Here is a 27,812-nt window from a genome sequence, read left to right as displayed (position 1 = left end):
TTGAATGACAAGTTTACAATAACAAAGAAAAAAGATCATATCAAAATCACCAGCACTTAACTCATTCCAGTAACATCCACAAAATTCAGGTATGAAAATCAACAAAAAATAGTGCAAATCATCTGTCTCCTGCTTTTGAGATTCTAATTTTCAACCATCTCAATAATCTATTCACAAAAAATTTTCATTCAAGTACATTACAGAAAAAGTTCACCAAATCAATCTTTTCAAGGGTGGAAAGCTTACAACATGCCCCACCTCATAATTTGGTCTTTTGTAATGCCATCATTTGCACACAAAAAGTACTCGATTCTATCAAAAATTATTGTTGAAGAAACAAACTGGGGAAAATGGTCATATAAGTTTTACCTCTTCACTAATCATTTGTGAATTAAAATTTTGCTTTGTATGCAATTCTATGAAAAGATATCAATGAAGCAAATTGGGGGCTGGGAACATGCTAGCAATCCGTTCTTGTAGCTTTCTTTTTTTTATACCAATCACATGGGGATAAAATTGTTTACTTGTGCTCACTCTGAAATGTAAGAAAATCCACTATTTATATAAGTACAAGCATGTTGGCAGCTATCTCACTTTTGGTTTTTAGGCTTTTTTATACCATTTATTTGTGAACGTAAAATTTTTATTTGTCTCATTCCTAACAAAAGCTATAAAGAAATTTATTATTTATGCAAGCTTGTTATCAGATATTTTTGTAAGCTCTTAGTTTGTTCTTTTTGTTTTCTTTTCAGAAGGGTTTTATTTTCAGTAGGTGATCAGAATGACCATCAAAAAGAACAAAAGAGCAACAAAGAAATGAATCAATTAACCTCATAAGGTTAAGATCACATCAACTTTATCTATTTATGAGTTTGATGCAATTTCTACATCAATCCTATATAAAACCATGCCCTAGATTCTGAGGAGCTTTAATATGTTATTTGTTTGAAATTTCATTTTTTCTTTCCTTATTAAAATACTTTTAAAACCTACCTCTGTTTCCATATTTTGTTCTAATCTTTTACGTTTTAAATATGCAGCTACAGGTGGACTAAACAAATCAGGATCCATTTTTGAATCAGGAACTTTATTACCAGTGAAAATAAATGCTGTACTGACTAACGTACCAATAAACATAGTAATCAGAAAACCAATACTAATGTACCAAAGGTAACTTATACGATACAAATAGAAATAATGTTCATCATTATAATGCCTGCAATCAAAGTAGAAATTATAATAATTAATATATAAAACCAGTAATATTATAGAGTAAAGTTAGATATTTAAAGTGAGATAATTTAATAAAAATTAACTTCTGTCTGTAATGTCTTAAAATTATAATCTTTACCTTGTTGTACTACTTTTGCATTCCAAACAAACATGAAGCAAATGTTACTATTGGTTGTTGATCTTGCCTGTTTATTGAACTGGGAAGATGTACACATGAAAGATTTGTTTGATAATCAATCAATCCAGTTTGATATTATTTAAAGAATATTGTTTTTGTTTGTTATTAATATCTCTACAAGGTATTTTTAGTTTTATTAATATTAGTAATTTATAACATTTGCTCTCACTGTCCTTTGCTGATCACTGGTTCTGCCTTTTTATCCAAAAATTGTTACATTCAGATTAATTAATTCAATTTCATCTGGAAGATAAGTACAAATCATTTTCCTGTAAAAATCCTATCAAGGCACATTTTAAAAAACAAAGATTAAAGGAAATAAAATTTAGAATAGCTTTTGTTGAATCATTTCTTTTAAGTAACAGTTTACAATGAACAGTTTATTTTGTACGATGAATTTATATTTTAATATACATTATTTTTAGTGAGTAAAAGATACTCATCAAAAAACTGATGTTTACTGAAAGCTCACTTTTAGTTTAGATAAACTAAAAGGAAACATCTTTTTTTATTGCAAAAGATTCAAGTGTTACAGTTTTTTACTTTCACAATTAAAAAATCAGTTTTGAATTATAATATAACTAAAAAATATCATTTAATTATTAATTTGATTTATTTTGCGTTTAAACTATTTTATTAATTATTTAAATGCTCTTTTTCTTGAACATTTCCTTTTTTATATTATTAATTATCCTGACTTTCTTTTTTGATTATCCAAGAATCAAACTTTCATTTATTAAGATCATACACAGGAACTCCAACTGGTGCAGTATTTTTTCATCTTTTAACTAATTTTAACTATATTAATTTTTTTAAGTAAGGTTTTAGTAAAGCTTTAAATAGTTAAAATCTAATAAATAAATCTAATAAATAAAAGTTAGAGAAGCAAAACTAATTGCAAGTCTCTACTTTAACTTAAGATGGAATTTTATAGTCTTTTGTATTCTTTGTAAAAAATTATGAAGTAGATAAAACCTGTTTTGCAATTATGAGTTTTCAGTATTCCAAGTAAGCATGGAAAGTATTCTCCTCTTTAGGTAGTCTGAAAGAATAATGATCGTAGAAAAAATTAATTTTGTCTTTAAAGTTGAAGTAAATTTCTTCAAAATGTTAACCTCATCTTTACAAATATATAGAGAGTTTAAAAATTTTTTTATCTTTATTTATGCTTAGAATGTCATTCGGAGTTCTAATTTTGGGTAAAACTTATATTGGCTATTAAAAATTGGTAATAAATTTAAAAAGAAAATCACAGTGCTCTGATGAAGTTATGTTACTGAGTTCTCTGACAATCTGTTTATTATCCTATTTTATTTTAGTCTAAAAAAGTTTTCTCAAAGGAAAAAACATTAATTTCCATATTGTGGAAAATTTCAAATTAAACTGAATTTAACTATAATAGAGTTTATACTGTAAAATAAAAACTGATTTACCCTCCAACAGGTACTGATGAAGTTGAAGTTAATAATATGCTAGTTTTATTAATACTGTTAAACATCATACTAGTAGTATTGGTAGGACATCCTTCAGTTGAAACTGGTAGCTTTTTAATAGGTGGTTTTGGACCACCAAAACCAAGGCATAAAGTGACAAATAGGCCCGTTATCATACCAACGAGCGCACCCTGTTACAAGAAAAATAACAAATAGCACATCATACAGTTAAAAAAAAACTATATATATGAGGGTAAGTCAATTATTAACCGCAATTTAATTTATTTTTGTTTATGTTGGTAGTACTGTCATGTTGCGTAGACGACGCATGCGTGGTATAATTGTTGTTGTCTGTGCAGGTTTGATGCTGCTAGGTTAGTTCTATTATCGCTGCCCTGCCGTTAACCATGGCTGCTCCGCTTTCTGTTCGCACCACAGAAGAGCAACGTTCAGTGATCCGTTTTTTGTGGTCGGAAGATGTATCAGGGACCAAAATTCATCGAAGACTTTCGGTACAATACGGGAACAGTGTGTTACCGCAACAGAGTGTCTACGAATGAATAGATTGAAAAATTAAAAAATGGTCGCACAAATGTTACGCACGACGAAGGAGCAGGACGACCGTTTACCGCCACAAATGAGGAAAACATTGAGCATGCACGTGACATGGTTTTCTTAGACAGACGAGTAACTATTGGTGAAGTGGCACATCATCTGCAAATTAGTCACTGTTCTGCCTACGAAATCATCCACAGCAGACTTGGCACTTTCATAAAGTCTGTGCAAGATGAGTCCCAAAACAACGCACACAGTTGCATAAACAAACGCGCTTGGACATCTGCCAAAAACATTTGGATCGCCATCGTAAAAAACGGGACATCTTCTTAGACAGAATAATCACTGGTGACGAAACATAGATCCATCATTACGTGCCGGAGAGTAAACGGCAGAATATAGAATGGAAATATCCAAATTCGCCCTGCAAAAAAAAGTTCGAGACTCAACCATCCGCAGAAAAACTGATGCTTACGGTTTTTTGGGACTCACAAGACCCAGTACTGAAACATTATGAGGAAAGGGGCACGACCAGATAGGGTCCTACGGTGACCTCGGCCAATGGACGGACCCTTATGTAGTTGCCAGTTCGCTGATCAGGGAGTGGAGTGCCTGGAGCCGTTATGACCGCTGCTTCCTTGGAGCCGTCTATTACACGCAGGCGGAAACCCGAGAAAAAGTGATGGTCCTCTGACCTTAGCGTGCTGCGCGCAAGAGTTAGGTCCGCTATAACCTAAGACCTGAGAGTTTAGGTCTCCAGCTGTGCGTCTGTGGGAGGTCCAGTCAAATGAACACCTAATGTTTGATTGCCCTGCTCTTGGGGGAGGGGGGGGGCAGAGACCGGGCCACCCTAGAATTTAGAGGTGAAGGGGAAAATTGGCTGCTCACAAGCGGCTAGTCAGTGTGGCGAGAGCCGCATTGTCGGACTATGTGGGAGTTCCTTGATGCGGTTGCTATGTTCAACCGATATCAGTAGTTTACTTATGGGAAAGACTCCTACCGCACTGCTGTCGGAAGCTATCCTAGAGATATATGGCTGACCACCAGCCAAATAAGTCTCCAAACGCAATAATATGATGGACAGGTACTTTCTGGCATTCAGCGACCTAGGCGTGGCAGCGAATTGCTGTCTAGACGAAGTAAATTTTAATTTATAGATGTCATATATATTTTTAGTAGCTGACGGAGTGCGCCTACCAATTTTAGCAAACATGACAAGTGAGAGTTTGTGGCACGTAAGCCGGTGGTGTATGGCACTGCGCTTAGTCTGCTCACGCTGTTAGGTAAGCTCTAGAAGCTATTTAGGACACTGGTCGCTAAACTGTTTCGTGGCTCAATAGCCGTCTGTGGCACAGACATTCAGCCTTATTCTTTAGGGCGACCGGGAATGGGGTGGTGGCGGGAGAAATTCCAAGCAAAGCAAACTCCTCTAGGTTGGCGAACCTGTATGGTTCTTGGCCACGCTACTAATATACTTACTGCATTGTTGTCTGTAAGTTGTCGCGTTGTAGTATCACTGATTACGTGTGATTTATTACGTTGTAAAATTAAGAGGAAAATCGATGTTGCCGCTGACTGTAAAATACGTGGAGTAATCGTTTTTAAACCATCAAAACGTTAAGCCTGCTGAAATTCATAGGGAGTTGGTTGCTGTGTACGGTGATGATAATGTAATGAATGAAAGAAACGTCCGAAAATGGTGTGAAAGGTTTAGAAGTAACAGAATTAATGTGCATGATGAAGAACGTTTGGGGAGGCCTTCGGTAATCACCGAGAACTTGTTGAAACGCATCGATGATGAAATCAGAAAAGATCATCGCTCAACGATTTCCGACCTGGCCCTTCTTTTTCCTATTGTTTCAAGAGCTGTTATCTGTCGCATTGTTCATGACCATTTAGGCTTCAGAAAGGTTTGTGCACTTTGGATGCCGAACGTCTTAAAGAAACGTCACAAAAAATCCGAATGGGATCTGCTTTGGAATTTTTGATACGCTACAAAGAAAATGGTGATGGGTTCCTTAATTCAACTGTTACCGGCGTTGAAACTTGGATTTCGTATTACACGCCAGAGAGAAAACGGCAGTCAAGTGAATGGCGTCATCCTCAGTCACCAACCAGACCAACAAAGATCAAGCCACAGCCATTTGAACGCAAACTGATCGACTACAGTCTTTTGGGATCGGTTTAGCATACTGCTGATTGATTTCATGCCACGTGGAATGACTACAAATGTAGAAACCTACTGTGAAACTCTACGTACGTTACGGCGCACCATTAAAAATTGGCAACGTGGACGGCGTCGTCCTGCTGCACGATAATGCACGTCCACATCTTGCGAGTCCGACACTTGATTTACTGAGAACATTTAGTTTGGAAATTTACGATCACTTGCCATATAGTCCGGACTTAGCTCCTTCTTATTACCATTTGTTTGGGAAATTGAAAGAATTTTTGAGTGGTAAGTAATTCGCTGGTTGCGATAAACTTAATAATGCTGTTAATCAGTGGCTAAATGAATTGGCGGCAGAAGAATACGACGAGGGTATATTGAAGCTGGTGCATCGTTACGATAAATGTCTTATTCATGTGGCGATTATATAAAGAAGCTGTATAAGGTATACAATTATTTTATTTTTTTTAAATTCATTATTGATTATCTATAAGATATAATTTTAAATGTACTCATATAATATACATTAATTTAAATTTATTTTTGATCTGGTCATTGTTTTGAGTTTTTTATGTTTTATAATGTACTTTTCTATTTGATAATCACCTTAGAACAAACCATTCCATGATGATGGAATGGATGAAAAATAGATCATCAATTTTTTGCTCCTTTAGACATCCCTTAAAGATTTGTTAATTTACATATATGTATAGATATACAGATATGCAACCTTAAAGATAGAGTTTTCTTATTCTACATTATGTTTTTTAAAAATAATATAATCAACTCACAGGCTCGTTAGCAAGAGGTACAAACATTCCCAGTGAAAATATACCAAGTAGTGGTCCACCAACTGCGCCAAATATAGTAAGTGAAGCTTGCAAAACAGAACCAAGATATTTAGCAGAATATGCAACTCCAAGACAAATAAGACCATATATTAAAGCCAAACACTTAGTGATATACACAACATTTTTATTACCATCAAGTGATTGTTTTGTAATACACAAATATGCAGGCTGAAAATAACAATAAATGTTTTGCTTACAAATATTTCAACATTTATTATATTATAAATATTACATATTACAAATTGGCATAGTACAAATAATCAAAATTATTAAGCTAAAAATAGCTAGTTGATTTTAAACAAATTGTTTTTTATTATACTGTATTGTAAAAAAATATCACAAAAGAGTTGTGTGATAAGGAAAGGTAAATGAAAGGTATAATAGAAATACTATTTCATTTACATATATTGTAAATAATTAATGCGAACTTTTCTTTTTTGATTAGATCCAGTGAAATAATTTTGTTTATCTGATATAGCAGAAGTAAGTTTAGTATTTACACTTACAAAACAGTAATGATTTGGTTGTGTTTTGTTTTTTGTGTAAGCTAGTCAAATTCATCAAAATTGACAATTAAGAGATGTCAAAATATTCTGATTTTATTCTTTAATGATGGTTACCTTTTATCATCATATAAATATTTATAAAATAGAATAAGAATAAAAAATAATAATAAAAATTTTTGACATATAAAAGAGAAATGTTTCAATAAAAAAGTCAGTTACACTTCCCTGTCTAAATTAATCATCATAGAATTAATTACAGCACTTGTTGAAAATCCTCCTACATCATTTTTGACAAGGGAACTTTGCATATGGCGTGTGTATAAAGTTGTCAGACGTTGCAAATCTTTGAAATTAAAAAATGTAAAATTTAAAATATTGAGCATTTCCTTGTTTAAAATGTAGCTGTGTTTCTCTTTTAGTTAATTTAGATTTCTAGTGAAAGGAAATAGAAATTCATGAATACCAAGTTTTCCTTTTGACTTTTGTTTCAGATTATTAGTTAGATATTAGATTATTTATATTGAAAACTCAAAAAAAATTAAAGTATATTTTACCTTAAATTTGTTTACGGGATAACCTTTTTTCCTTTCTTTTTTTGGGGGGGGGGGATTTCTTGTGTAATGTTCATCACCGATATAATGGATAAGGACATTTAATAGATTTTTAGATTTATTTCAACCACCAAACATTTGTTATTTTAATGTTTTTTATTTACAATATTAATTTATTTAGGACAAAGATTTACAATGCTACATATTCTTACATGCATAAGTTCAATATTGTGCATGTACAATTTTATTAAACTGATATATATTTTCTGTTGCAATAATAAAAAAAAAAAATTTTCTGTGTAATATTTTGAATGAAAGTTTTGAAGAAAAATTATTTTTCTCAGTGATTTGAACTCTCTGCAGCTTTTCTTAATCTTTCCTTGACCTTTGTAAGGAATTAATGCAATGGACATAAAATCATGATTTTGAAAAAATGACTAGAATGTGAACTACAACCTCAAGTTTGACTATGTAAACTGCACTACATACAATTTTATTACAAATATTGTGATTGAAGGATAGGAATAAATATGAACCATCACAGAATTCATTTTTACACTTTGTACTGGTGATTGAGCTGTTGAAAAAGTTTGTTACATCTTTCACATAATATTAAAAAACTTAGATAAAATTCTGAATAAGTTCTGTTAGATTTTTTCATAGATTATTTTATGAATACGACAAGAGTCGTATTTAATTTATCTAAATTAAATAAAGAGAAGGCATAAAACAACATCAAAATAAATATTACAAAATGATAGTTTAATTTGTAATTTATAACTGCAGTTAGTACCTTAACATAGTCCTCAAGTGTAACAGCTGCAAGTGCATTTAGTAATGCTGATACAGTGCTCAGTGCAGCTGAAAATACTCCAGCAATGAAGATACCAGTAACACCAGGTATATCTCCTACTGTTTCAATTATATACAATGGTAGCAATTGGTCTGAACTTGGAATGCGACCAGAACTGCAATGATAGAAGCAAATTATTATTATTATTTAATACTAAAGAAATAAATACTAATTAAAGTTAAGAATTACAATTAAACAAGTGTGATACGACCAACAACAGATGATTTTTTTCTTTAAAATTAATGAATAAAAAATTCCTAGATTTTATAAAATCCATCATATTCATACATAAATTACAAAATACAATTTTTTTTAATGTTGAGCATTCTCGATATTTTTCCATATTAACAGACACTGATAATTAATAATAATAATGCTTTATTTTTCATGAATATTAATAAATATATTATTTCAATGTCAACGTACAAACATTATTCACCTTGAGATCCTGATAACAACTGGAAATTGGAACATTTCACAATACAATTTCATAATTGTCTATATGGCATAAAAGTATACCAAAACCTTCTGTATAGAAAGTAACTTACAAATATATTAAATTATACCAACACACACACACAAACGTATATATACATATGAGTATATTTGAAAATGATTAAAGTTGTTAGGTTATTTACTTACGCTACAGGATCACAGTCTGCATATTTTGAAAAAAGAGCAAGTCCAGAAAATGCAGTTGTAAATGACAATAAACATAATATTGGTATAGATATGTACAGTGCTTTCACTGCAGTTTTTAAATCTTTCATACTTAAATATCTCTGCACTTGAGTCTGATTTACAGCATAAAGTGAAAGAAATTGGAATCCACCACCAACAATTAAGCTCCAAAATGTATGACGAACTGTTGGATCAAAAGAAAAGCTGAAATAAAATTAAGACAGCATTTAAAAAAAATAATAAGCCAAACAATTACAGAAAAAAATGTACAGTTGCATGAAGAAACTTATATCATTTAATAAAACCAATGAGCAAACCAAATAAAAATTAATTAACAAATCAGGCTATCTCTTTTAGTTTCCTAATATTTTTGGAAAGAGCATTGTATGAATTCCAGGTAGACATCTTCTGAGATATAATAACTAACAAAAAAATAGAACAGATAAACATTTTTAAACAAGAGTGTTTCATGACAGTTAATGTCATATCCCACCTGCAAAAAACAGAGCTTGTGGTATGGGGAGAGCAGCTCGGTCATGTCCCATATCTGTGAATTACAACATATTATTCATACAGAAATTTTAGGTGTTGTCAATTAATTAATTAAAATGTTTAGATGCATATTAGGTTAAATATTAGTTGAAAAACTACAATATACTGTAAAGTGCTATTTTTCAGTTGGCATGCTGATCAAAACTCCCATCCTGCCCCATAGCAAAGGAAATTTTCAGATGCTGCTTAATGGTACTACATATTAACAACACTGCTTTTCTAAATAACTCTTTCAACTGATAATATTTTTTGCACTGGACAGGTTGTGCAAATTAAATTTATCTATAATTAAATCACTTCTTTAATTCATAGTACCTTCCCATTATTTTGTTTTAAATAGAAATAATTTGAAAAAGTATTTTACTATTAAATGCCTTTCCTGATACCATAAACGCATTATGTAAATGAATGATCGTAATTGTATCTGCTTAACTTTATCATGCTAGATATTAAATTTTATGGTTACCCAAGACCAAACTAAGATCAATGCCAGAATAATGATATATTAATGAATGCATGTGGCTATATTTTAAATAAAAATGCTAGAAAGATATAGGTGTGGTAAGGTTTTTGTTTTAAGTTAATCTTACTTGAAAAACTCTATTCGTCCATGTTCATTAGCTATTTTCCAGATTTGAGAAAATCCACCCAGTTCAATGGCAGCAGATATAACGACTAGAAAAACAGCTGCATACATTAGAATTGCCTGTACAAGTAAAAAATATTAAAGAATGAGTAAAGATATAGATTACATTAAATATTATTGAAACATTAAAAAATAATATTAATAAAAAACACATCACCATAGTCAACAAGCCAATAAATAAATCTATTAAAAATAACACAATATGAAATATGAATAAGGCTTTATATATGCAGTTAAATTTTTTTTTTGAACAGGATGCCAACAGAACACAGTAAAAACTGTTCTGCACAATACAATGTTTGTAGGTAGGAAGGATACATACTTTAAAACAGTAAAGAAAAATGGGGTAGGTTGGGCATGGCATTTTCACACACGCTACAAATCATTCATCTCACCCTCTGAAGAACAAAAAAAAAGGTTATCAACCTAACCTTAAAATTAAAAATATGAGATATTCGTGAACTTAAACAACCAAATCTTGGTCTGAAATAAGTGAAATATAGTTGTTTCAAAGTACAATTATTCACAGTAGTGAGCAAATTAATCTAAACATAGGGAATTTTTTACTTTTTTCTATGTTGTGGCTGCATTGCTTGAACACAACCATTCTTTAAGTTGTCTGTGTAATATGAGGTTATTGTTCTTTGGTTATTTAGCAATTTTCATGTTATCAATAGTGTTCTGTGAAAGTCAATTTCATTACAAAATCATATTTTCATATTTTTTGATCTGTGTGTGTCTTGAATTTACATAATAATTGACATAAATCCATGAAAGCGTTTGAAAGTTGTGTCTGTTTCTGAGCTTACCAGACTGACACAATGACAAATAGCTTCTGAGTGTGGTGTTGAACTAGGGATAGCGAATGCTATTTTAAAACAATTTAAGAAACTGGTTCCTTTTCACCTCAAAGAAAAAGCAAATGCAACCGTTAAAGAAAACACAGGATTGGTTATTAGTGAAAAAAGTAAACTTGATCCAAAATTATCTACTGTTTACTTGAAATCTACCAGTGGAGCAGATTTACAAGTGACAACAATCGGATGACAGCTTCTTGCAGCTGGATGGAAAGCTTGACGGCCAGCTAAAAAGCAGTTTTAACACCAGCAATGTGCAAAAAAGGCTCTTGTGGGTGAAAGCACATGCTAACTGGACCAAAGAAGACTGGAAAAATGTTGTTTTCTGATGAGTTACATTTTAATGTTCAGGGGCAAAGGGTTCCATATGTTAGAAAAGCATCAGATGAAAATACATCACTGACATGTGGCATTTTCAAAAATATTAGAATGTATAGAAACTTATTATATTAAGAAGAGGGTTGTACGGTATGAGATGTGTCTCAAATAGCCTCTCTCATACAAATGTGAACCTCACCTTCGCACATGGTAGTATGATTGGCTGCACAGTACATCCTGTTTTCACAGACAAGACTATGGAGACCAAGGGATCATTGGTATAAGTGATCACCCTTCAACTAAGTGTCAACAGCCTCTGAGGAGAAGTGAAATGTTAGACAAGATGAATGAAAGGAGAAGTAGAAAATGTACAAATAGAAGAAGGTAGAAGGAAATGTAGAAGGTTGAATAATGAACTGAGAAGTAAAACTGAGAAAGCTGAGGAAACGTTCCTCAGGAAAAATTTACGGTGATAGAAAATTTGAAAAAAGAAGGGAGATTTGAGCTATTGTATAAAGAAGCTTCAGAAACAGTTTCTAAAGAGAAATGGGGTAAGAATGTGTATCAGATAGTGGCAAAGAATGGGGAAACACTTAATGGGAAGGAAGAAATAAAAAGGAAATGGGAAGAATATATTGCAAATCTATAGAATTAGGGGAAAACCCAAGAAAAATAGATATAGGGATGAAAGAAGAGTTCAAAACTCATGAAGATCAAAAAGAGTACAGTATAATAAAAAGTGAAATAAATGTGGCAATTAAAATGCTGAGAAAAGGAAAAACCAAGGGATGTACTGAAGTAACAATTGAACTGTTCAAAGCACTAGGAAAATTGTAATTATTAGACCTATGCAATGGAATACTTGAAGAAGGAAAGTGGCTGTAGGACTTATTAGATACAATAATGGTACCAATGAAAAGAAAAGAAGTTCAAAGAAATGTAAAGAACATAAAATGATAAGCCTAAAATCACATGCAGAAGGTACTAAATAGGAGTTAAGGCACTAAACAGGAGGATATACAATAAATTAGATGGCAATATTGAAAAACAACAGTATGGGTTTAGAAGAGAAGTTGGAGCAAGGGATGCTATAGGGCTGCTAAGAGTAATAGGTAAGAAATACATGGAAAGGAGGCGAAGATTGTATGTTGCATTTGTCAACATAGAAAATGTGTTTGACCGGTTAGATGAGATAAATTCTTGCTAATTTTGGAAAAGAAGAGAGTTGACTGGAAAGAGAGGCACCTAATAAAACAGCTGTACTATAACCAGAGAATAAAAGTGAGGGTAGAAGACGAAATGACAGGAAGAATAAGGATTGGAAGGGGAGTGGGGCAGAGATGCTGCATGTCACTAACACTGTGTATGTCTGGAAGAAATAATTAAATGCTGTCTAAATGGGAAAAGAGGAATAAAGATGGGGGAAGAGTAAAATGTATATGTTTTGCTGATGACATGGCGGTACTGGCGAAGAGCCCAAGTAAATTAAATGAAATGCTTGATGATTTAAATGAGAACTGTTCAAAGCACAAACCTAATCTTAAAAATATGAGATATTTACCACTTTTGTTTAATATTTAACCCTTTTTTGGGTTTGCAAAAGTCAGGGTATGAGGATCATCAAAAAGAAGACAAGATTTATGGTATTAGTTGGAAAAAAGGAGAGGATTAGGATTAAGATAGGAAATGAAGTTTTAGAACAGGTAAAGAAATTTCAGTACTTAGGGAGCTTTATAACTAATGACCTGACTTGCATAGTAGAAATTTCTTGCAAAACAAGAAATAACAAGAACTAAGCAGGCATTTAATAAGAAGGGAAAATTGTTGAGTGGAAAGTTAATCTTAGCATTAAGGAAGAGATTAATGGAATGTTTTATGAGGTGTGTGATGTTCTATGGAGCTGAAAACGTAGACAAAAAATGAATTGAGGCTTTTGAGATGTGGGTGTGGCACAGAGTGATAACTGTCAGACGGCAAGACCATGTAACAAATGAAGAAGCATTAAGGAGAATTGAAGAGAACAGGAAAATGCTAAATGTGAGTGAATGTAGGAAAAGGAACAGTTTAGGACATTATATGAGGTGTTTTTATTAGTGAATGTGATAGAAGGCTTGGTGAATGGGAGGAAAGGAAGAGGAAAGAAGAAATTTCAAATGATGGATAGGATTATTGAAAAGGGAAAATATGCTGAAACAAAGAGGTTAGCAAAGAATAAAACAAGGTGGAGAGCAGCAGCTATGAAGGACCTGCCCTTGTGGCAGAACACTATAAATGATTATTAAGAAATGAAAAATGGAAAATTATTTCAATATGTACCTGTATTTGTACTGTCAAAGCAAGTAAAGCAACCAGAGTTTCAGTACACCAAAAGTTAGCAATTGATTAATACTTCTAATTTATTTAATACTAAACACTTGGTTGTGTTGAGTTTAATTAAATGTTCAAACATTTATGAAGTTAAGTCAACAAATTTTTTTTGAAAATAACTCACAATTTTATTTTTTACCATTAAATTTAACTTTACACATGTATAATGGATTAACTTTAACCTTTATACATGTATATTTAAATGTTAGATACCAATATAATTAAAAAGTATACTTTTTTTTAATACACAAATATGCACACTATGTATATGTAGAAAAAATACAAATGCCATAAACTACCATAATAAAGATACTCAGTATCAGTATACTTATGCAAAATTTATTGCATGATATAGTAAAAAAAAAAAAATACACACTGCAAGTTTTACTTAACTCATTTTGTTATGTGAAATCAGGACAATTCTGAACTATTGTCTAAATTTTGATATAGCTAATTAAATAAATACAATCTTCATTTCAAAATACACTTCTATTACAAGAAGAATTGTAATGTAGATAAAGTGATAACAAAAAATTCAATTTTTATCTTTTCTTATTTTAACTATTTTACATTGGTTAATCATGAAACTTAAAAATAAGAAAAGTTTAATCGAAAGCATTCATGTCATTGATAAAAAAATTGTCAAAGCCAAAATGCTGCACTCTAACATCACTGACAAAAGGAACCAGTTAACCTGAAGTAAAAAAAAATCTGTATTTTTTATTTTTCACCCACTTTAATAAGGAAAATGCCTGTTAGAAGGAAATATATCTCCCTTAAAGACATTTTCTTAGATTCATCATGGTCTATTAATAAATTTAGCATTTTGCAATAAATAATTTTTAATGATGACACACCAGTGAAAAAAATATCAGATCATTATCAGAAGTTGAATCAAGGATATAAAATAAGTAGTCAGCAAACCAATTGCATCAACTGGTTAGCCTATTTAAAACTTTTTGTCATATTAATAGTTGTAAAATAACTGAGAAGCTTAAAAAAAATTACATTGGTCCAATATATCTAGAACTAGCACATAAAAAAATTAATAATTGTATTACTTAATAAACAATATCAAAAGAATATTATCTTGAAAAAATAAATTTTTATTAATAAAAGCACAAAATAGAGAGAAATGCAGCCAACTTTACTTCAAATTGAAAAAATCGACTTAATGTCAAAGATAATTGAAATGACTTAGTTTATGCAAAGAATGTAATATTACCTGGTATATAATTTTGTGTTATAAATTACTGATACTGGTGAAAGATTTATTAAATACATACACTATGCCTCAGTTAATCTAGTTGAATAAAAACTAAATGTTAAAAAAAAAAAATATTCATAGTTACAGTATTTAAAAGTTCACAAAAAGTGGTATAATAAAGAATCCTAGTGGGTTAGTGATCCCCAATGCAGATAAAAAAAGTGTGGTATCACTGACCAATTTATGATAGATTAAGCTAGTAGTGTTTATCATGAAAAAATAGCCACGCATCTCTCACCTGAAAACATCAGTTACTCCCATATTTCAGAAGAGTTTTTATAACTGTTAACTTAGATATCAATTGCTAAGAAATATTTATTGATTCAAATGCCAATACAGTGGTTGAATGGATGAATTCATATGTGAACAGGAAATATCTTTCCTATTCTACCAATAAACAATATAATGCAGCCTTATATATATATATGGACATTACTATGAGACTATGATGGTATTAATGTAGTTATAAATAAAGATTATTTATAAAACCATGTCCTTGCATATGAATATGCATACCTCCTGAAAATCATGGTCCTAAGAAGATAAACATTTTGCAAGTGGATCAACCCAAATCTTAAACACCTTCAAACAAGTCTTTTTAAAACATTTTAACATTGAAGGGTTTGACTAATTGACTAAATAATTTAACAAATCTAATTTATGCCGATTCCCTCACAACCTAAACAGCCAAAAAGTAGAAATTTAATATTTTGAATTATTCTAATTATTATTATCTGGCAGAACTTTGAATGTTGGACCCTACAGTATTAAAATTTATTCAAACCCTTACAGGAAAATTTCTCTATATGTAACATTTTGATTTGAAAGAATGCTAAAATTAAGTGCCATTTCTACGAAAAACTAAAAACCAAAATGTTTCCTAATAACCTCTAATGATTTTAAAAATAGTTCAACTGCAGATTACTTACATGAATGAAAAATATCATTTGCACTAAACCCTTGTATAACAACTTGATATTTTCCAAAAAATCAAACTAGGATCAAAATAACCACTCTTTTTGTAAAAAAACTCCACCCCAAAGAATAAGATCTAACAGTATTATTTCAGCAGTCAGAAAGACCAACAAATGACTGACATCAGCCACAAGGAAGATATGGAATCTTCAAATGGGTTTATGAGTAGAAGATAAATCATCATTAATAAAATAAGCACTAAATGGAGTTAGTAAACAAAACTCACAAATTAAAATGTCTTTTGTTCTTTAAATCATTGACTTTCCATAATCAAGATTCAGAAGTGTCAGATACAATTTTTTTTATTGTCCATGATCATTTTTAGAAATGATCAAATATAATTTCTTTCCAGTACTTATAATATTACTTTTTTGTATTTTATCTTAGATTGATTACGGCTGTCAACCCCTAGTATATATCGATAGCATCAGTGGAATCCACCTAGCCCTTTTAACACTGGTGATCTATAGAAACCAATTCATTGTATGAGTAAATAATATTGACCAATGGCAATCTATGTTACATACTTCAATTTCTTGTATGTTACTCTCTATCTGTTCTCTATGTGATTCAACATAATCAAGTTGTAAGATGATGCAATCTATTATTACTGCATTATTTATCTAAATTTAAATATAAGGTCTGATAAATTATCTTTTACTTTGTAGTTGTGGTTCACATTAAACAAATTGTTATTTAATGTGAACAATAATATACAGTGGTATTTGATAAATATCTTATAAAAACAGTCACCTCAGTATTACAGAAAGTTACATTACAAGCTTACATGCACAAAACAAAACACAAAACAATCACAAGACACTACTAATCTTCTATTAAAACTGGAAAACTGTTAAAATCATATTAGCAAAATAACAGGTACTGCTACAGATATTCACTCATTAATAAAATACAAATTTTAAATAAGTGATATAATCAGAAATAAAATCAATCCACAAATGCTTCAGTCATAAAATTCTTTCTAGGTTCTAATAAGTTATATTTATTAAAACAGTACAAATTATAACTACCAATCAGATATTAGAAGTTTAAAATTTGTTAGGAGTAGCTTATAACTTCACATGTTCTTTCAATTCATAAACATGCAAACAAAAACAAGGCACCCATGTTCACATCTGATATAAAGACTCAAGTAAACAGATTAAACATATACTTAAGCAAAAAATACATAAAAAAATATATTTAAAGGAGCAATCTATGATAATGCAGTTAATATATGCATCTTTACCATCTATTGACAGATTCCAGAGTAGCGCAATTCTCTCACAGAAAATAAATTTAATCTTTTTACTACATTCCATCAACAGCATAAATAAATTGTCCTAGATGACACCTAGAGTAAACTATTATATTTTAGATGGAGATCATTTATTGCAGAAAAATCTTTCAAAATATAATTTTTTTATATCAGTCTAAGAATCCATCAAAATATTCAGAAATATTTTCATTTATTTATTTTCAGATATTATATTCAGAAACAGAGAAACAGCTCTGTTATTAAGATTTGATTTTTTTAATAAGTCTCCAAATCAGTGAAACAGAACAATTCAATTCAATTCAATTAGTTTTGTAAAATTCTATCTTAAGAGTCATTTTACTCCAAATCTGTTTCCTTTCTCAAAAATATCATGCCTTGTTTTTACTTCTAGGGATTCTAATGAGTTAATGATAGAACTTTTTAGTCAATCTGAGAGAAAGCTGAGAAATGTAAGTCAGATTTAAATAAACCTTACTGTTATTTAATAAAACTTTGGATTTTTTCAGTAGGATTTTACATGAGAAGCGTATTATCTCACTGAATTTCTCAAAACTCAGAAACTAGATTAACCAAATCAATTTCAGCTACATTATTATTTTATAGTACTACTTAAGTAAATAATTCATAGATACAGTTACAGTTATACACTAGTTACAGTTCAAATTGTACACTACTTATTATCAAAATAATAATATTACTAATAAAAATTTACAAACCTATTACACTGTAAAAGACAGCAGCTTTGACATATTACATGAAAAAATGCAATCAGTCCACTAGCTGAACTGATTTTTATCAATGAACCTGAAATTAGGTGAAAAGTATATGACCAAAACTAAATTTGTAAAACACCTTATACACACCAGAAGAAATAAAGTACACAAATAAACAAAATATACAAAAGTAAACATCACTTCAGTATAGAGTTATGATAAGATTAATTTGTGGATAGAGTACTGATGTACTAATACAATAATATGTTACAATTCATTTAATTATTACTTAAAATAATAAGTAACTTATCTTAATGCTGGTTGCACATACATAACTAATTTATATTAAATTTTTTTCTTAATTTTATCAAAATATAGACAGTTACATAAAAGAAAACTTGATGATAAAAAACATTTAATTCATCATTACAGAAGATGAACTACACATTTGTACAGTGCATGTAGTTCAGTGAATCTTTTTCTTAAAGAAATAAAAAAGAAAACAAATATAAATTTTACACTTGAATCAAAACAGTTACAAATTATTATGTCAAAAAAAAACAAAAATAGCACTAATGTAGGAATAAATTAAATTTATGATTCTTAAAATATATCACAAAGAGAAAAACTGGCAAATATACACCACTGCTCCCCCAATCAACTTTATGCAAAATAAATAAAGATGCTATATTCTTTTCACATCTCAATTAGACTATAATCTACAATTTAATTTAAAAAAATTCTTTTAGTGTGGAAGGGCTCAATCTGTCCTGATGGGTAGCTTGTTAATTTTCATCACCCATCCCTTTTCCTTATCCTTAATTTCTTCCTCCCCAATATCAGTTCAGCAGATGTAAATCTAATCTCTCTAGTTTTCTATACCGAAAATGAAAGAACTGAAGAGCTGTTGCATCCTTGGTATCTGATCGGAGAAAGTTGCCTATGGACACTGATAAAGCTGAGCTTTCTAATCCATCCCAACAATCCAATACTATTTACATTTTGCACAATTACTTCTTGTTGACTAAAATGAGGGATATATCAAATGATTAATTTGAGTGACATACTGTGTATATGAATGAAAATAAATGGTAGTTGGTAGCAACCATTTTCATCAAGCTGACAAATCAAACTTGCTTTGAAACTCATCGAATGGTGTATCAAAGAAAGGTGCTTGAAAATTTAATTTCAAATAAAGATATGTAAATATATTATAGGGTTTCAAAATGATGTTTGCAATAAAAATAGTTGTAAATGTTAAAAATTAATCTATATAGTTAGTAAAGTCCCTACAACTAAATTTCAGATTATAAAACCCTGTGATCTCAAATTACATAGTTTACTTCTTCTTCTTTTTTCTTGATAAAAGATTTGTTTATTCAAGACATGAACAAATAATAATTTAGTAGAGGTAAACTGTAATTTGAAGTTTTCACTTAGTGAAAACTGATGATGTATTTCTGTTTTCAGTATTCTATTTGTCTGATCAGAAATTCTAATTGTAGTATTGATGAAAAGAGGAAATTATTTTTATTTATGTTTTATAATGAAGAACATAAATATTTCATTTATTTCTTACTATATAGGTCTGAAAATCAGTAATAACAGAATATTTTTTTCTAAATTTAACAAAGATGTTAACATCTTTCGCCTGATAGTAAAAAAAAAAATTTTTTTTTTTTTTATATATAAGAACACAAAAAAATGGCTCCAGAAATGATGAAAAAATCAATATTTCTCTAAATTTAGAGCAAACTGGTCAATTTTTACTGAAAAATAAAAAAAATGAAACAAACTTTAAAAAACTTCCTAAAATGAAAAAAATAAATACTCTTTCAAACTTTAAAATGTTTTCTTGTTGGTGAATTAACTACTAACTTATATAATCCTTAATTAACTTAATATTTAATTTATTACTTAATTTAACCCTTAATTAACTACCAATTTACTAATAATGGTGAAACTTCTAAATATTGAACATTAAAAAAGATTTGAAAAAGTATAATTTTTTGGTTTTTAATGCAGTTTTTTTTAGTCAGTCTTATTTTTTTTAAAGTTTATTTTTACAACAAAAAACTGCCAGTAGGTAAATAGCCACTCATAAGAAACACAAAAGTAACAAATATGTTAATTATAAAATTAAGAAACGGAATTCAGTGAAATGATTTGGAAAGAGTGCTAGTGAATATGACTCCTGGAATGTGAGAGTGAGTTTTTTAAAATAAATTTTAATAAAATTAAAAAAAGAAATGTAGAGAAATATATCTGAAAAAATTACTGATTAGGCTCTCCAGAAAGAGAATAAATATTTTTTCTTTTATCTAAAGTTATCCAACCAATTTTCTTGAATTTTCTCACAAAAATATTTGAATATCAGAATTAAATTTGACTATAAATGCTATTCTATAATAATCCAGTATTAAGCTCATGATGAAAACAAAGAAAATCAGCCAATCATTTATTATTATTATTCCTAATGTGTACGTTGAAATCAAACTAGTGAACAATAAGCAACCCCTCGATGGCTCAATGAGATGGATTTTATAATATATGGGGCATGCAAATGAGATGTAATTTTGAACAGACTCAGGCTGACCATTACTGAGATGTGTGTTTAATTAAACCCCAACCACCAATGTACACGGTTTGAATACAGGCAGTATTCAAATCCATATAAAATGTCTAACTTTTACTAGGAATTGAACTTCAGAAACCATGGACCTCGAAAATCAGCTACTAAACAAGTGATTTGCGACGACGAGTTTATTACTAGACAAACCGGATGGGCTAATAATTTAAGAAGTCAAATAATTTTTCATTAAAAAAATGTTCAACTAAAGTTATCTTGAAAAAAATTTAAAGGGATCATAAGTGACAAACATTTAAAATAATAAAAGATCTGTCAAAATCAATAATTTAATGAAGCTTGGAACCAAGAAAAAAGGAATCTTCTCCGTTATGTGTCATTATTAAAAGCCATAGCAATTAACAATGAGTCATTTGTATGTCAGTTATGACATCATTTCTCGTTTTCAGGAAATCATGATGGCATCAGTTTCTTCAAGAACATGGTAATCCAAGGTGAGATCAGGTTCATGTTGTGTAAGGGCGGGGTACGAGTTCGGTGGACTTGCTAAAAAAAAGGCAATATAAAAAATTAAGAAACCATACTTTTTTAACTGGTTCTAAACTTCCTTTCCGTAAAAACAGTCGTATTTATTTATTTGTTGTTAGGTTAAGAAATTACAAACTGCACCCAGAGGATTGACAGCACATGAAGATTTGCAAAGCATAGAAATAGGGTAGAATGGATAAAAAAATTAAAAATTAGTCAGTGCACTATGAGTTGGAGCTATTTGGTGGATTTTATATGGCGACAGCGCAATAACGGTCACGATCTTTTCAACCAAACACTTTTAGATATAGCCGCCTACTGACCTCCTTTATAAAGATAATTTTTTTTATTTTATGTATAAATAAATACTAAATTAATAACAATTACTACAAATTACATTAGGATTTAGATAATAATAATAATGTAATAGTTTGTTATAAATGATCTGTTTTATTAATCTAAATCGCTTTATAAATTCTTTTATTGTAATATTAACAATCATTTATTATTTATAAAATAACACAAGATTGAACTGTGACACATATTTAGTGAGCACACGACTGTTATCTTATCTTGTTTTAATACCGTTTACATCTATTAATGTGCTTTTAGGTATACTATTAATCACTGGTCAGTACCAGTGTGCGATCATAACTTCCATTTAGCATTCGGTTATTGTAATGCAACATGTCGTTTTCCGGTAACACGCGTTATTGATTCTAAGGTCAAATCAATTTATTGAATTCTTCCAGTTAAAAGGAATTCTACATAATGTTCCTTTGTATAACAATGAGCAAAAAATGACTACATATGTCGGATGTAAAGTCAAAAATGAATAAATGCTTTAACTAATTTCGGTAAGTGATTGTTACAATAAATAATAATAAATAAATTCATTTATTTCAGTATGAAATGGAAATCGCTTTCGGGGATTAATGGAAAAGATCCTAACACTTAGGATTAGTGACTACATATGGGACATAAACGTTTGTTAGTTTGATATTTATTTAAAAAATGAATTAAAACAGTTATTTTTAAGTAATTAAATTAGTGATTCGTGCTTAATTAAGAATATAATGTTAATTATAAAATTTTCGGACCAATGCTAACATTTTCATTAACAATTAATGTAATTTATATATTAGAGTTTGGCTTCTTGAGGCGTCTTACTATTATCATCGTGTTTGACTTATTGTGTTATTTGAGTAGTTTCTAAGGGGTTGGTTTGTAAGTTTGCATAAGGAAATTGTATTGTTTATTTATATCTGATTGAAATTACAATTGATTTTTATCGATCTACTCTCGCGTTTTTTGAGCATGTGTTAACTGTCGAGGTACTTTAGTACTGCAATCAGATGAAGTGCAGGATTATGTAGGCCATCTGATTTCGGGTCAGTTGTAATTACTAGGCAATGGGTTAATGAGGTCCAAGTTATACTTCACTGAGTTTAACGGTTTTATTGTGAATTACAAATCCAGTTTTTTTACGTCTATAAGAGGCCTTGCAGGTAGTGAAAGTGACATCGACCTAATATTGAAAATGTTATAAACGTCTGTAAATTTGTAATTTGAAAGTTTGTAATGCTAATATTGCACAGACTTCCTACAAAGTTGATACAAACAATTGCATTTTTAATTCAGAAAAAATAGTTAAAGATTAATCAGTGGGGATTTCTAATTTAAAAATATCATTTTTTTAAAGTGTAATTTGATGTTTAAAAAAAGATTTTTAATTTTAAAATCGGATTATTAAACTAAAATAAAAACAATATACTCTTTACAAAAAAAAGAACTTTTACAGGAAGTTTTTAGTATACCTTGCTAATCAGTCTATTGGCTTTGATTAAGGCATAAGTAGAATAGATTACATTCGTAATCTTACACCAAAGAATTCCATGCTGTCCCTGTTTTTAAAAAAATATTACTCATATTGATAGGACTTTTCAGATTTTATCTGAATAAAGGCAAGCTTACTTCACTTATATTGAATAGATTATTGCCCAGCCTTTTTTTTATTAATGATATACTGCTGCCCTTTTTATATGTTCTTTATAAAAGGGATAAGGAATATCAGAAAACTGATAGTACTAGATTGGTATAGAAAGAATCTCCTCGAGATAATCTTAAGGCTCTACTATGGTAATAATTGAAACTTTTGATTAGCAGCAGCAATTTTGTTAGAACCAAATATGTGAATGTTATTCAGGTGATAATAGTAATGAAGGTAAGTTAGTGTAACTACAGATTTATCTGGGGTTATTTGTCTTAATAACCCCAATAGTAACTAAAAAAAAGGGAAAATATGTCAAGAAGTCAAAAAGATTTACTGGATTCTTATTTAGTGTAAAAAGCCCATTTGTGGAAGTCAAAAAATAATATTCCTTAAACAATAGTGTAAGGTTTTATCAAACTTTGTTACTAGTTCTATGTTTACTGTTATTTTCAAAAAAAAAAAACTAATGGTTTTAGTAGGTCAATCAGGATTTTTATAGCTTAAAAGAAATTCTTCAATTCTAATATAATTTGTTTCTCTGAAGATTCTTCTGTTTCAGAGAGTGTCAGACTTTCTTTTTTTTTATAAATATTTGTACATTCTGCTTTAAAAGGCGCTATTAGCAGTCATGCTGCTAATAGAGAGTTACTGAAACTGAAAAAAAATTATCATATACTTTTTATAAAAAAGTAAAGTTATTTCTTTTAACTCCTAATTTTTTTGTTGGGTCTTATTCATTTTAAATTGTCAAAAGAGTGTGATTTATATTTATATACCTTCTTGTAATTGTTTAGATATTACTATCACTCTTGACTTAATTGTGAACAGCTTAGGATATTCATTATAATGTACGTACTGATCGTCCCTGAAAGTCACATTTTTAAGCTACGTTTTAAAGCCATTCAAAGTATATAGCTTCAGAACGGAGGTTGACTCAACATTTACATTAAGACTGAAATACCTCAAATGTATTTTAGAAATTAAATCGTTTTAAAGTAAGGTTTTCCGGTTACCTTTGCTATAAATTACCTAAATATTTTTACCGTAGACCGTTATTATTCAGTAGTTTTGAATTAATTATTTGATCGCACGGTGAGTGAAATAAGTTTTCACAAGGTTTTTAGGTGTAATGAAGGATGGGAAAGAGTTTGTTTTTAGCAGGTGTTCATTTGCTGATTGTCCTGCTGTGTCTTTTTACATATACTTCTGGTAATGGCAATAGTGCTACCAAGCAGCTTTGGGGAAATTTATATACTTTATAGGTAGTACACAAATTTTCTGTTATTAATAATATTTGTGGGGCTTCATCCCCTTGCAGAAATTGGGTCTTTGGAATTCCAATTTTCATCTTCCTTAGCACATTAATATTAGACATTCACCTGAAACTTAATTTGTTTGGAATAATATTATGATTTACGATATTAGCATACATGATCTAATTACCATTTTTTGCCTAATTTACCATTCTTACATTGTAATATTGTTTGTGCCACTGAACAATAGAAGAAGTCTGGTTATGAGATTGGTTGTCTTAATGTGCTACAAAAAATCTTTTTGTAATTTAATAAAAAAACAAAAAGAATAAAATTGCTAATAAGAAAAATACAAACAATATTTGATTAGTGAACATGAATCAATAATTGGTGTTTTACATAATTATTGATGTTAATTTATGATTTAATTATTTTGCAACATTTTATCTTCCTCACAAAACATTTTTGATTTTAAACCCAAAAAGTTACGAAGATTGTAATGACATATTGGAACAGAATATTTTTCTTATTGAAACTGCAATGTGATTTTAAGTCAGAATAAGATTAATAAGAATCTCGATCTGGATTTAAAAAATTATGAATTCTATCAGTATCTTCCACTCAACCACTTTGGAATGTTATATTTTTAACTTATTAATGTAGTGAGACACTGTACTTGACATACAATAGCATGCAAATTAATCAAAACAAAGGGAATTCTTTGTTTATTTCTATGTTGTGGCTACACTGCTTGAACAACCCATACTTTAAGTTTTCTTAATAATGTAAGGCTATTGTTCTTTGGTTATTTAGCAATGTTCATGTTATAATGTTTTATGAAAGTTAATTTCATTTTTTATTATAAAATCATTTTAAAATTTTTTGTTCTGTGTGTATTGAATATATAAAATTGGACATAGCTTCAAGAAAGTATTTGAAAATAGTTTCTTTTTCTGAGCTTACCAGTATGACACTACAACAAAAAGTAAACACGATTTTAAAACAGTTTAAAGAAATTGGTTTGTTTTCGGCATTTTGAATCTAGAAATTGGTTTATTCACATTAAGATTATACTCACCAAAAATCAGGTTATTTGTTTGTTATCGAGAAATTAAAAAAAAAAAAGTTGTAAATTTCATTATTACTCAATTTTACCCCTTTAAAAATGGAATTTCAAAAAATTCTTTCTTATTGTGCAGTTACACTGTAAGAAGAACATGTATACAAACTTTCATCAATTTATCATCAGTAGTTTTGCTTGATGTTGACTACGAATCACTCATGAAATGTTGTCTTTAATTTCAATAAGACCTCTATTGAAATTATCTTGGGAGTGGCTGGCTGTAAGAAAGAAACATGAGAATTTAGTGGCTTGCCACCAAGCAGCCTGAATGAGAAGTGCAGCACTTTAACGGATTATTTATTATTTTCGCGTTTTTAATAAATAATTTTTCTTTTTTAGATAACACTTCCAAATAACAGTGACCTGTTAGATCGAGAGTGTGCCTGATGCATGGAAAAGTTAGCCTTCAACCTACTAACAAATTCTTGGTTTGAATTTTGAAAATTGGACGATTGTTTGCAGAGATAGTATAACAGCACCCCATTGCACCTCCCTAAACAGTGGTTCCAGGGGCATCCCCTTTGTTACCAGTTGATGGTGATGATTGGGCTAGTCTCCCATGAGGTGCTTACGTACCTCACCACTGTAGCCTCACACGCAGTCCCCATGGGAAGCCCATTTTATTGTTAAAAAGAATTTAAAAAAAATTTATTTAATATTATTTTAACGTAAATTTAATTCTGTTATTTTTGTAATATTATTCATTCGATTGATCCGAATCATTCAATTCAAACCTAGCTCACACAGTGATAGAGACCCAGAGTTCACAGTTTATTAATTCATCTCATTAAAGTTGGAGCTTCAACCGACAAATCTCTCCTACTATATACGAGAGGTTATCTGTAAAGTAAAGACCGTTTTTCATTGTAAAAGTATTTATTCTGAAAACTTTATAAATAATTTTAGTATTTCTCTTAAACCTTGTACTACTTCTCTATATAATCGCCACATGAATTAAGTCATTTATTGTAGCGATACACCAGCTTTAACATACCCTCGTCGTATTCTTCTGTCGCTAGTCCATTTAGCCACTGATTAACAGCATTTTTAAGTTTAACGTTACCCGCTAATTGCTTTTGAATAGTGTTTCGCAGTAGGCTTCTGCATTTACAGTCGTTCCACGTGGCAATCAATCAGCAGTATGCCAAACCGATCCCAAAAGACTGGCAATCAGTTTGCGTTCAAATGGCTGTGGCTTGACCTTTGTTGTTCTGGTTGGTCATTGAGGATGACGCCATTCACTCGACTGCAGTTTTCTCTCTGGCGTATAATACGAAATCTATGTTTCATCGCCGATAACAATTGAATTAAGGAACTCATCACCTTTTTCTGTGTAGCGTATCAAAAATTCCAAAGCAGATCTCATTCGGATTTTCTGTGACGTTCCGTTAAGACGTGCGGGACCCAACGTGGACAAACCTTTTTGGAGCCTAAATGGTGATGAATAATGCGACCGATAACAGTCTTGAAACATCAAAAAAAGAAAGATCAGGTCGAGAATCGTTGAGACGATCTTTTTTGATTCCATTATCGACGCATTTCAACAAGTCCTCGGTGATTATCTAGGGCCTTCCCGAACGTACTTCATCATGCACATTAATTCTGTTATTTCTAAACCTTTCACACCATTTTCAGGCGCGTCTTTCATTCATTATATTATCACCATGCACAACAACCAACTGCCGATAAATTTCAGCCGGCTTAACGTGTTGATGGTTAAAAAACATATGGCTCCAAGTATTTCACAGTCGGCGGCAACATCGATTTTCCTATTGATTTTATAACGTAATAAATCACACGTAATCAAATTTAATACAATGCGATAACTTACAGACAATGCAGTGTGTGCATTACTAGCGTGGCCATGAACGACCCAGGTTCGCCAACCTTAAAGAAATTTCCCAGTGGTCTTTACTTTAGAGATATTCCTCGTATATATTTTTTCGAGATGAAATATATCCAAAAACCTTTTTAGTTATGCCAAGATACCTGACTAAAAATTTGATTGTGATTGATCGAGCACTTTTTTCGTATATCCCGACCAAACAAAAACCCTCATCCTCTTTGTATAATAATACAGATATGAAACTCATTTATATTTATAAACTTATTTCGTTTTTCCTTATTATTTAGTTAATCAAAACAACTTGCTGAACTACTGTATTTTTTGTATGTAATAAATAAGCAATTTAATAAAAAAATTGTCTGTAAATAAAAATATTACGTATTTTGTTGATGATACAATAGTGTTCCTCACTACTATAGAAAAATGTTTTTAATATAGAAAATACTCAGTGAAAATTATTCTTCTGAAAAATGGCACAATCTATTTCAAAAAAATCT

General features: G+C 30.2%; 1 protein-coding gene across 5 annotated transcripts in view; it reads right to left on the bottom strand.

Annotated features, from left to right (window-relative positions):
* The window catches only part of LOC142318798 (putative sodium-dependent multivitamin transporter), a 122,282-nt gene that overhangs the window by 782 nt on the left and 93,688 nt on the right, over window positions 1-27,812 (bottom strand). For all 5 annotated transcript variants that reach the window (XM_075355286.1, XM_075355287.1, XM_075355285.1 and 2 more), the window contains 6 exons: window positions 10,154-10,269; window positions 8,973-9,215; window positions 8,271-8,445; window positions 6,361-6,588; window positions 2,845-3,035; window positions 994-1,216 (listed from right to left, as the gene is read on the bottom strand). In XM_075355286.1, the coding sequence (XP_075211401.1) occupies window positions 994-1,216; window positions 2,845-3,035; window positions 6,361-6,588; window positions 8,271-8,445; window positions 8,973-9,215; window positions 10,154-10,269 (1,176 nt within the window). The remainder of the gene's footprint in view (window positions 1-993; window positions 1,217-2,844; window positions 3,036-6,360; window positions 6,589-8,270; window positions 8,446-8,972; window positions 9,216-10,153; window positions 10,270-27,812) is intronic.

The sequence above is a fragment of the Lycorma delicatula genome, chromosome 2 (assembly GCF_047948215.1).
Source record: "Lycorma delicatula isolate Av1 chromosome 2, ASM4794821v1, whole genome shotgun sequence".
Classification (NCBI taxonomy): domain Eukaryota; kingdom Metazoa; phylum Arthropoda; class Insecta; order Hemiptera; family Fulgoridae; genus Lycorma; species Lycorma delicatula.
Note: the sequence above shows the minus strand (reverse complement) of the source record. Positions and strands in the feature narration are given on the sequence as shown.